The sequence below is a fragment of the Salmo salar genome, chromosome 22, assembly GCF_965601325.2.
Source record: "Salmo salar chromosome 22, fSalSal1, whole genome shotgun sequence".
NCBI lineage: Eukaryota > Metazoa > Chordata > Actinopteri > Salmoniformes > Salmonidae > Salmo > Salmo salar.
In genome coordinates, this window is record NC_138312.1 from 2834262 (window position 1) to 2845271 (window position 11010).

General features: G+C 41.2%; 1 protein-coding gene across 1 annotated transcript; it reads right to left on the bottom strand.

Moving 5' to 3' along the window:
• Positions 1–5455: 5455 nt before the first annotated feature.
• myc (Viral myc transforming protein) lies at positions 5456–9593 on the bottom strand. Its single transcript, NM_001173816.1, is given in 3 exon segments — positions 5456–6935; positions 7362–7934; positions 9452–9593. Coding segments are annotated over 2 exon segments (1149 nt in total). The 5' UTR covers positions 7924–7934; positions 9452–9593; the 3' UTR covers positions 5456–6348.
• Positions 9594–11010: the final 1417 nt, after the last annotated feature.

Genomic DNA, 11010 nt, shown 5'->3' on the forward strand with positions numbered 1-11010 from the left:
ACAGGAGATGTCAGTGGTGTCGTCTGATGAGTCTCAGACACCTCCTTAGCTATAGCTTCCCTGTACACTTCATACATACAATCCAAAAGTTAGTTTTAGATAGTGCTTGATGTACCCTTAAAAATTGGTTGGTCATCATAACGCCGTTGTAGCCTGTAATCTCCTTCACGCATGGTCTCACAAATACACCTGCCAATGACCTTGAGCCTTCTTGGATGGGCACTTCTAATATAACTCTATGGCAGAACCCAAGGGGCTAAAATTTTTCGAGCTCTAACCTTAGACTTGGGTTGATGTACTGTCCTCACGAGTGACAGAAAACTGAGCCAACGCTCTGTATATTCTGAGCAACGCTCTGTATATTCTGCTGGCTTGCCCCACCACCACAGAAAGCACTGAGCTAGACTGAAACACCTGCATTTTGGAGCTGCCTTACTGAAGAAAGCAAAAAAAGAGACCATGTTTGTATGTGGATTTATTAACTCAATGACATACAGTTGAAGTCGAAAGTTTACATACACATAGGTTGGAGTCATTAAAACTAATTTTTCAACCACTCCACAAATTTCTTGTGAACAAACTATAGTTTTGGCAAGTCAGTTAGGACATCTACTTTGGGCATGACACAAGTAATTTTTCCAACAATTGTTTACAGACAGATTGTTTCACATATAATTCAGTGTATCACAATTCCAGTGGGTCAGAAGTTTACATACGCTAAGTTGACTGTGCTTTTACACAGCTTGGAAAATTCCAGGAAATTATGTCATGGCTTTAGAAGCTTCTGATAGGCTAATTGACATCATTTGAGTCAATTGCAGGTGTACCTGTGGATGAATTTCAAGGCCTACCTTCAAACTCCGTGCCTCTTTGCTTGACATAATGGGAAAATCAAAAGAATTCAGCCAAGACCTCAGAAAAAAATTGTAGACCTCCACAAGTCTGGTTCATCCTTGGGAGCAAATTCCAAATGCCTGAAGGTACCACGTTCATCTGTACAAACAATAGTATGCATGTATAAACACATGGGACCATGCAGCCATCATACCGCTCAGGAAGGAGACGCGTTCTGTCTCCTATAGATGAACGTACTTTGGTGTGAAAAGTGCAAATCAATCCCAGAACAACAGCAAAGCACCTTGTGAAAATGCTGGAGGAAACAGGTACAAAGGTACAGTGAGGGAAAAAAGTATTTGATCCCCTGCTGATTTTGTACGTTTGCCCACTGACAAAGAAATGATCAGTCTATAATTTTAATGGTAGGTTTATTTGAACAGTGAGAGACAGAATAACAACAAAAAAATCCAGAAAAACGCATGTCAAAAATGTTATAAAATGATTTGCATTTTAATGAGGTAAATAATTATTTGACCCCCTCTCAATCAGAAAGATTTCTGGCTCCCATAATGACCATTATTATGTTTGGAGGAAAATGGGGGAGGCTTGCAAGCTGAAGAACACCATCCCAACTGTGAAGAACGGGGGTGGCAGCATCATGTTGTGGGGGTGCTTTGCTGCAGGAGGGATTGGTGCACTTCACAAAATAGATGGCATCATGAGGTAGGAAAATTATGTGGATATATTGAAGCAACATCTCAAGACATCAGTCAGGAAGTTAAAGCTTGGTCGCAAATGGGTCTTCCAAATGGACAATGACCCCAAGCATACTTCCAAAGTTGTGGCAAAATGGCTTAAGGACAACAAAGTCAAGGTATTGGAGTGGCCATCACAAAGCCCTGACCTCAATCCTATAGAAAATGTGTGGGCAGAACTGATAAAGCGTGTGCGAGCAAGGAGGCCTACAAACCTGACTCGGTTACACAAGCTCTGTCAGGAGGAATGGGCCAAAATTCACCCAACTTATTGTGGGAAGCTTGTGGAAGGCTACCTGAAACTTTTGACCCAAGTTAAACAATTTGAAGACAATGCTACCAAATACTAATTGTATGTAAACTTCTGACCCACTGGGAATGTGATGTGATGAATGTGATGAAAGAAAGAAAAGCTGAAATAAAACATTCTCTCTATTATTATTCTGACATTTCACATTCTTAAAATAAAGTGGTGATCCTAACTGACCTAAAACAGTGAATTTTTACCAGGATTAAATGTCAGGAATTGTGAAACTGAGTTTAAATGTATTTGGCTAAGATGTACACTTCCGACTTCAACTGTATAGTATTTTTTTTACATTGTTTGCAAACTTATCTGTGACACATATTAATGCCAAATAACAAGCAAAAAACGCAAGCACCCCCCAATATATATATATATATTATTTTATTTTTACCTAAAAATGTGCAGCCCCACCTGCCCTGAATGACGGGTCGCCACTGTATGTATTCTAATCAGTGAGGCAACAGGGCATTAGGCCTCTGCGGCTTGCTTGGTAGCTAATCCTTTCCCTCCTCTGCAGCCTCCAGTCAAAGCCATGCGTAGCCCATAGAGTTAGATAGAGAAAGGGGGATACCTAGTCAGTTGTACAACTGAATGCATTCAACTGAAATTTGTCTTCCTCATTTAGCCCTCTGAATCAAAGAGATGAGGGGGGCTACGTTAATCCACATCCACGTCATCGGCGCCCAGGGAACAGTGGGTTAACTGCCTTACTCAGAGGCAGAAAGACAGATTTTTACCTTGTCAGGTCGGGATTCGATCCAGCAATCTTTCAGTTACTGGCCCAACGCTCCTACCCGCCAGGCTACCTGCCACCCAAGGGACTCCAGATGGATAAAACCAGTTTTGGCATGGACAATGACATTGAGGGCTTCCACCATTTCAAAATAGTCAACTGGGTGGGACTTCCTCCAGGTCATCAGGAGGGATCAGCCAATTAATTATACTTATGAGCAAACACTAGTTGGAAGTATGCACCCTTTCAGTTTGACTGCGAACTCATAGAAGTAGTAGAAGAAGAAAATGGACAACTTCAAAACGCAGATTGCCTCAATGGAGCTGCCATAATGGTACATATATAAAGATGATATCTCTAAACCACAGAGGGCATGTTCCATCGGACTAATCAATCACAATGACTAGGCATAACACATCTTAAACTCCCCAAAAAAGTTTAATCATTCACATTGTTATTTAATGTGAACAAATGGCTCTGGCCCAACTTGAATTATCACGTTTGTGCAAAGAAAATAGGAGTCCTTTTTTTACCTTACAAAAAATATTATAATTCTATTCTACTTATTTTAACAACGAAATGTATAGACAACAGATTTGAATCATTGTGCTCAGTGAAACTCCTCTTGGCCTTCTTCACTGCCTCCAGATCTTTACTTGTTCAGATCTACAGATTAGTTTAATAAACCAACCTGAGATTTTCCTGGATGCACCATAGAGACTTGATCTAGGCCTACCATTCATTCAGTGACAAAGAATAACGAATGTGGGTAGCTGGTTTTTGCTCGACTGTGTGACATTCAAAGTGGGACATTCAAAGTGTAAACACACACACACAATAATTCTCTGATGTAGCGTTTCCATGATTTCTGTACCTATCCACTTCGTCACATATGTGAACAGAGTGTGAGAATGAGTGGGAAAGAGAGAGATAAAGAGGAAGAGAGCACCAGGGGTACAGGCAGACACAGGTTTATATGCATTTCATACACTCTCCCAGATGTTACCTCTACAAAGACACACTTGATCTCTCTTAGGGTGCTAACAGTTTGGGGACGGGAGGCTTGTTTTAAAGGGTTTTACTATGGATACTTGGTTTAATACCCTGCGTGAGTTGCAAAACTAAACTCCAGCTTGGGAAACGTCAACAGTAAAGAGATTCTTGAAAAGTCACTGCTTTTCACTGAGCACTTGTTTTTTACTACCTCAGATTCACACTGACTTTAATTCTGCACAAGGCAAATGTTTGACAAGTGACACCTAATACGAGGGCTTGAATGCTCCTGAATGGTTGTGTACTAAGACCTTGTACTGTGTCCTCCCCCTCCTCTTTCCCACCTCTATGTCTGCAGACAGTCACACAGGAGCAAGTCCTGGAACCAATGAAGCATTAGCATCTTAAAGAACATCACGTCCCATGCCATCCATCTATCTCGACCCCCACACCACAATGCCCACACCCACAATTAACCACATTTTCGGAAGTACACTTTTAGGAAGGCATCCTACTTAGGGATGCAGACTCTGTGGAGTCTTTCCTCTCCACACCACTTGATAAGATCCATGGCCCAATGACTTGGAACACAAAGGATGAAAGCGAGAGGGTGAAAAAGTGCCAGAAGTTGCACAACCATTCAGACTCACTGGTCTTTTCAAAGCAATCTTGTGATGATGATGGCTGAGGCAAAAGCTACATTAGCATGCCCTTTGTGCTCAGTAAAAGCTTGACGAATGAGGCTGTTATTGGGAATTCCATTGATTCACCTGGGTGTGCTAGTTAAACAAGCACTTCTAAAGACATTTCATTTGTGAATAGTCAGTCTGTCATTTATTTTATCAATTACTTTCGGTTAGTAATGTAACCCAACAATGACCTTTCGCATGGTTTATTGCCGAGAGGCTACTCTTACCAAAAAAGTAACCAAAACCTGCAAACCTTCCTCATATGTCCTCTGGCAGTGTGTGACCGCCCAGGGACGCATCATCAGCCTTCAGCTAGCTCTACCTGACTCATGGCAGCCAGGGTCATGTTCATTAAGCACCAAACGGACAAAACCTGACTGAAACAGGGAGGTACAACCTGGACTTGTCTAATAAGACACTCATTTTTGTTGTAAACCATTTTCCTTCGTGTGCCATAATAAACACACCCCAGGAGTGGATGTCATGATGACAGCATCATAGACTACCCCCAGGGCATTAGATAGCTGACAAGGGTGCTTTGAGTTGTGGGTTGTTGTAGGTAATAGTTCAGAGGAGCGTGTGTGTCGATGTGGGCAATCCATGTCACTGAGGCATTCACTTTGATACTCAAACTAAACTACTAGGTCAGTACAACATCTGGAGCATGGGGTAGGTGGGTTGGGGTTACAATCAATGTGATTGTATGGACACAATTTTGGTTAAGTTTGTTTTCTTTCTGAAAGTATTGGGATGGTAACGGTCAAAGTGAAGAACTGGGGTCATGAATCTCAAGCAGGTGGTTGGATGTATTCATGCAAGAGAAAAAGTTCAAGTGTCTCTGCACACTGTACTTTGTACACAATGGGCAAATTCCTGCTTGTATTATCAGACACACCCCGTCTTGAGATAATCCCCTTCATCTTTTGAAAAGACTTTGAAATTAGTTTATGGTGCCATTCCAAATCACGTACTGCACAATCATCCACCCACTCACCTTGACCCAAATACAATATTACACATGTATGTACCACACACCGATTGTGCGATAGCGGTCTTCTTGGATGCAACTCGCATCCTGTGAGGTGAACATGTTGTACTGGTGTATTTCACATTCTGTATAATAATGCCAGTAAACATTGACTTTTGTCCATTCTTTATTACATTATAAAAAAAACAAAGTGCTGCTGATAAACAGAACTTTAACTTGCAAATGAACCCCCCCACCCCCCCAAAAAAAATACTAAAATAATTTATGATACAATAAAAACAAAATATATACAACTAAATCTATATATAGTTGCTTCCAAGAGAGCAAACAAATTCTCAGGTTTCAGACCCGTTTGAGGTAGAGTACAGTAAGTCATGCTTTAAACAAAACATAACAGAATGAGTTAAGGCATGAGGCATTGTTCCACAATAACACACCACATTCATAACAGGTCAGGTCTTTAAAGTTCACGTGAGTAAATGGAAGTAGTAATTAATGGCAATAATTGGCATATATTACATTCAACCCCTTAAAATGTTTAACTTTGGATCCAGCCCAAAATATTTTGAAAAAAAAACAGCTAAATAACCGAACCACTGGATGAATCAATGTTGTTTCCATGTCATTTCAATGTTGAACCAACATGGACTAGACATCTCTGCCCAGTGGGAATTTCATAACATACGGGGGAATGTGGAAGAGACTGTATATACAAGGTCCATTTTTCACTAACAAAATGGCTGCTCAATTTGATATGGCTTACTCTACAACATAGGCTGTTACATGTAGTCTATTTTATGAACAATGACTTTGGCAAATCGCTAGGACAATAAATGACTAACATTGTACTAGGCTGAACATCGACATGTTCCAAACTTTTTTTACTCATACAGGTTTAACCGTCTCAGCAACTTCCACTTCTTAAACAGTCACCGCAGTGGATGGATGAGACCATGCATTGAGTGTGCGCAGCATCAAGTCTTAAGTCAAGACCGGTATTTTCAAATCATCTATCTCTAAATGCTTTAGTTTTGCGCCTCATCTCGTCAGTCGCACCGTTGCCTCCTGAGCTGCTCCAGTTTAACTTTGAGCTGCTCCTGCCTCTCTCTGAGCTTGTCTCGCTTGACATTCAGTCTCTGGCCCGCCAGCTCCAGGCCACGGATGCTGTCGCATGCCCTCTTCAGGATGACCACCTTGGAGGCCTTGTCGTTGTTGGACAGCTCAGGCACGTTGTCCCTGAGCCGCAGGAAACAGTTCTTCAGCTCGTTGCGCCGTTGCCTCTCCATCACATTGTGGGTATGCCTCCTCTCCTCCTCATCCTCCACATCAGTCGACTGCCTAGAGCTAGACTGGTGTTGGTGACTGCTGAGGTTGTGTCGGGACGAGCGGCCCGACGAGCTGTGGTGGTGGTGTCTGTGGGAGTCGGAGGACCGGGTTCGTTTGTGGTAGGAAGCGGATGAGGGCTCTGAGCGGAGGGGCGATGCAGGGCAGGGGGCAGCGTAGTTGTGCTGCAGCTGGATCTCCAGGTGTTGACGCTTTAGGGCGCGCTGCCGCCGCCGGCTCTCTTCTACCGACTGGGAGAGGGAGGAGGGGCTGGTGGTCCTCTTCACTGTCACCACGTCTATCTCCTCCTCTGTAGAGGAAAACCACAAGGGATTGGGTTAGCAGTCAACTCCAATAACATTTGAAAAACTGCATTTCAGATGCCTTGGCTTTCGACTAACATTTTTAACTGCAATTTTCTGGGCAGTGCGGCCAACTTTACTTCTAGGTTAATTATATTGAACTGCAAGCTTGCACAGCAGATAATTCATGTTCTTCATTTTTGCAGAAATGCTTGAGGGAAAAAATATATAATTTAAAACTTGGTCCTAAACTCACTTCCCTTATTATGAAATGATGGCATTTAAAAGCATGCATGAGAGATCAACTCATTACTGTACCAAAGTAACTTTCTAACAGTTCCTCTTTACATTTAAGCAAATAACGAAAGTCAATAAATGACCGGTATAACCTTTTCATTTACAAGCACTGTGGCCAAGAACGTGGATCAACTCACCAGAATCACTGGCACTGCTCGAATACGTTGAGAATTCACCTCCTGCTGAGCCATAGTCTGAAGTCGACTCGCTGCCTTGCTCCTGACTGTCCAATAGTAAATCCTCATTCTCCAAAGCTTGGCATGCGAGCGCCGTGCTGTGGCAGTCCAGTGTGGAGCCGGCAATTTCCTCGAAAATGCTTGTGTCTATGTCCGAGAGCAGCGGGCTGCTGGAGAGTACAGATGATAGCTTCTCCATAGACTTATCACCGAGGCAATGCCATAAACAGTCGTCGGACTCATCTGGCTGTTGGTCCTTTGTCTCGGTTGCACTGCCATCGTACAAAAAGTCACAATTCCAATTTAGTTGCGGGTCCTGATCCTCCAGGAGTATGTCCGAGACGTAGCTCAACTGGTCCTCCTTGGAAAGTGGTTTGGCATTGAGTCCAGTCTTCAATGGAGGGGACTGGGGTGGCGTGGGGAGCGACTGTAGGTCCTTCATCAAGCTCTGGCAGAATTCATCATCAAACAAAAGAGGCTCTGAGTAGAACCAGTCTTGCGACTGGGAGAAACTCTGCAGCATTCTGGCAGAATCTGGGAAGAGGGGAAAAAAGCGTGTTGAGTATGCACGTGTGATATAAGTCAACTTAGTGATGCTCTTAGTACTTTGACTGCAAGCACAACCTTTTATTTATGTTTACATCAGTCACCCCGCCCCAATCTGGGTGGCCATCAACGGGCTTTTAACCCCATGACATCATTTAAACAGCTGAGGAGCACAACGTAGCCAAATGCGCATTTTTCTCCTCAAAAGAATGTACCTAGGTAATGCTAGCCAAGTCCCTCAACTCCTCCATGGAGTTAAATGCAGACTATTTTTTATTAACTTCGACTCCTTCAAGTCGCTTTGCGTCGATACTCCAAAGGTGGAAATACTTAATCCCTTAGTGTATCCATGTTTGTCCTCTGTTATTTCGTGCCTTTGTTCGCTTAATTTAAAAAAATAAAAACGTTAGTCAAATACCACCAACTTTCCTTGTTGAGATTCAATTAGCAGATGCGCATTCGCGCTGAGTTGCCATATTAGAGCAACAGCAGCAATGAAGAAATAGTCGGTGGTTGTATTTCATTTACGTTAAATAAAAAAATGTAATACGTGCACAATAAGGGCACGTTTAAGAATGTAGAATTTGAAGTATCGACGCATAGCGACTCGAACGAGTCGGAGGTACTTTTCAAAAACGTATGTGCTCAACTCCGTGGACTTGGCTACGGTAAATATCAACTAGATAACAATTCAAAGACCGAGATGCCTCAAGATAAAGACCATCCACTGGCTATTGCGAAACCTTGCCATCTCTAGTATTGAGCAGTCAATTCAGTAGTCAATTATTTTTTATTATACACACACAACCATTGGTTCCACTGCAGTTTAAAATCAACTTCTACAGCTCTCCTATTCAGACTCACATTTCAGCAATATACGCGCATAAATGCCTCTATTTAAATGTAACCTTTATTTAACTAGGCAAGTCAGTTAAGAACACATTCTAATTTACAATGACGGCCTACCGGGGAACATGTTGAAAAGGCTGTAACTGTAATGCATCTAGCACTGCAGGTTAAAATGAGCATTTTATTAAATACCAGAAGACTTTAAAGGGCAAAAGAGGTGCAGTTACCATAAGCAAACATTAGGTTAGCAGAACAGAGAATAGCTATGTAGAACTATGCTGACGTTCAACATGGACATTTAATTTGATTGTGAATTTTAAAAAATCGTTTCCATCGACCGTTGCACATTTACACTAATTTGCCGACGTACGTTAGTGCCAACATTTGTCACCGCACAACGTTAGATGTGAATTTTTTTTCTACAAATCACCAACAAAGATAAAACATTATTGAAGCTAAAAACCATTCGAATGAATTATCCTTGTATGTATGCCGTCATGTCCTTTCAAATAAATATATAAAAAAAGTCAGGTAACTAAAAACTAGCTAGGCAACGTAAACTACAAAAAAAATAAAAATAATCAGCTACCGGCAAAAACCACGTGAAAAAAAAGCCATGTGAAATAATCTGTGACGCCGTAAATGTCAACTCTTACCTTTATTATTTCAGGGGTATGAGAAAGGGAAGAATACGTTTTCGTGGCTTGATAAATTCCAACGAAATGAAACCGAGATAAACTAATGTAATTCTTCTTCTGTCGCTCCGTTATCTACCATACTACACAAGATCCGTAGGTGTGGCGGCGAGATCCATTTCACTATATACGACCACGGAGCAGCAGTATCCTTCCACAGCACGAAATCGCGCCAAAATTTACAAATCTATATGGGACACTAGAATAAAGAAATATTCCACTGCTGTAATAATGTTTATTGTGTATAACTTCGTGTGGATCTGCGCATAAAATACGGCGATTAAACACATACACAGCAAAAGTTGTTTTAAGGAAGGATCTATATTGTCTGAAGACGCGGACGGATCTACTCTCCATACGCATTATGGAATTCCAAGAAAATGGAGGCTGCTGGGAACAGATTGACACGGTCTGTGCTGTCCGAAATCCTTGGGACGTCCCTACCCCATCTGAATTTGAAATGTAAACTGGTTTAGGGTAGGGACGTTAATAATTCATAATCATAATCATAATCATAATCATAATAATAATAATAATAATAATAATAATAATAATAATAATAATAATAATAATAATAATCATCATCATCATCATCATCATAATAATATTGGGGCGGCAGGGCAGCCCAGTGGTTAGAGCGTTGGGCTAGTAACCGCAAGGTTGCAAGTTCAAATCCCCCAGCTGACAAGGTATAAATCTGCCTCTGAACAGGCTCTGAACACCCACTGTTCCTAGGACGTCATTGAAAATAAGAATTTGTTCTTAACTGACTTGTAAAATAATGAATATAAATCCTGGATTGCAGATGTTGTGAGTGGTCAGCCATGTTACCATTCCCCAGAAGTTGCAGTCATCCATAAAAATGAAAGGAATTTATTTTATTTTATTTAACCTTTATTTAACTAGGCAAGTCAGTTAAGAACACATTTGTATTTACATTGACAGCCTACCCTGCAAAAACCCTAACCTGGACGACGCTGGGCCAATTGTGTGCCGCCCTATGGGACTCCCAATCACGGCCGGTTATGATACAGCCTGGAATGTAACCAGGGTCTGTAGTGACATCTCAAGCACTGAGATGCAGTGCCTTAGACAGCTGCCCCGCTCGGGAGCCCCTACAATATTTCAATTAAATATTTAAAGGACACAATTACATTTCTATTGTTGTAGTGGGGACAGTAACACTATAACTTAAAAATATTTTTGACTTTAAGGGAAATGTTTTTATTTATGTTTTAATGTTTTTTATGTTTAGCTCACATAATATATTTTAAAGTTATGCATTACGGTGCCTGTAATAGAATAAACATGTCAAAAACAAATGTAGACAGGCATAAATGCATTTCTATTACAAAATATGTTTTACACAGATGGAGGCACGGTGGCTTCAAAACAGCGCCCCCTGTTAGTGATCTAGTGTGTATATATATATATATATATATATATAATATATATATATATATATATATATATACACTGCTCAAAAAAATAAAGGGAACACTAAAATAACACATCCTAGA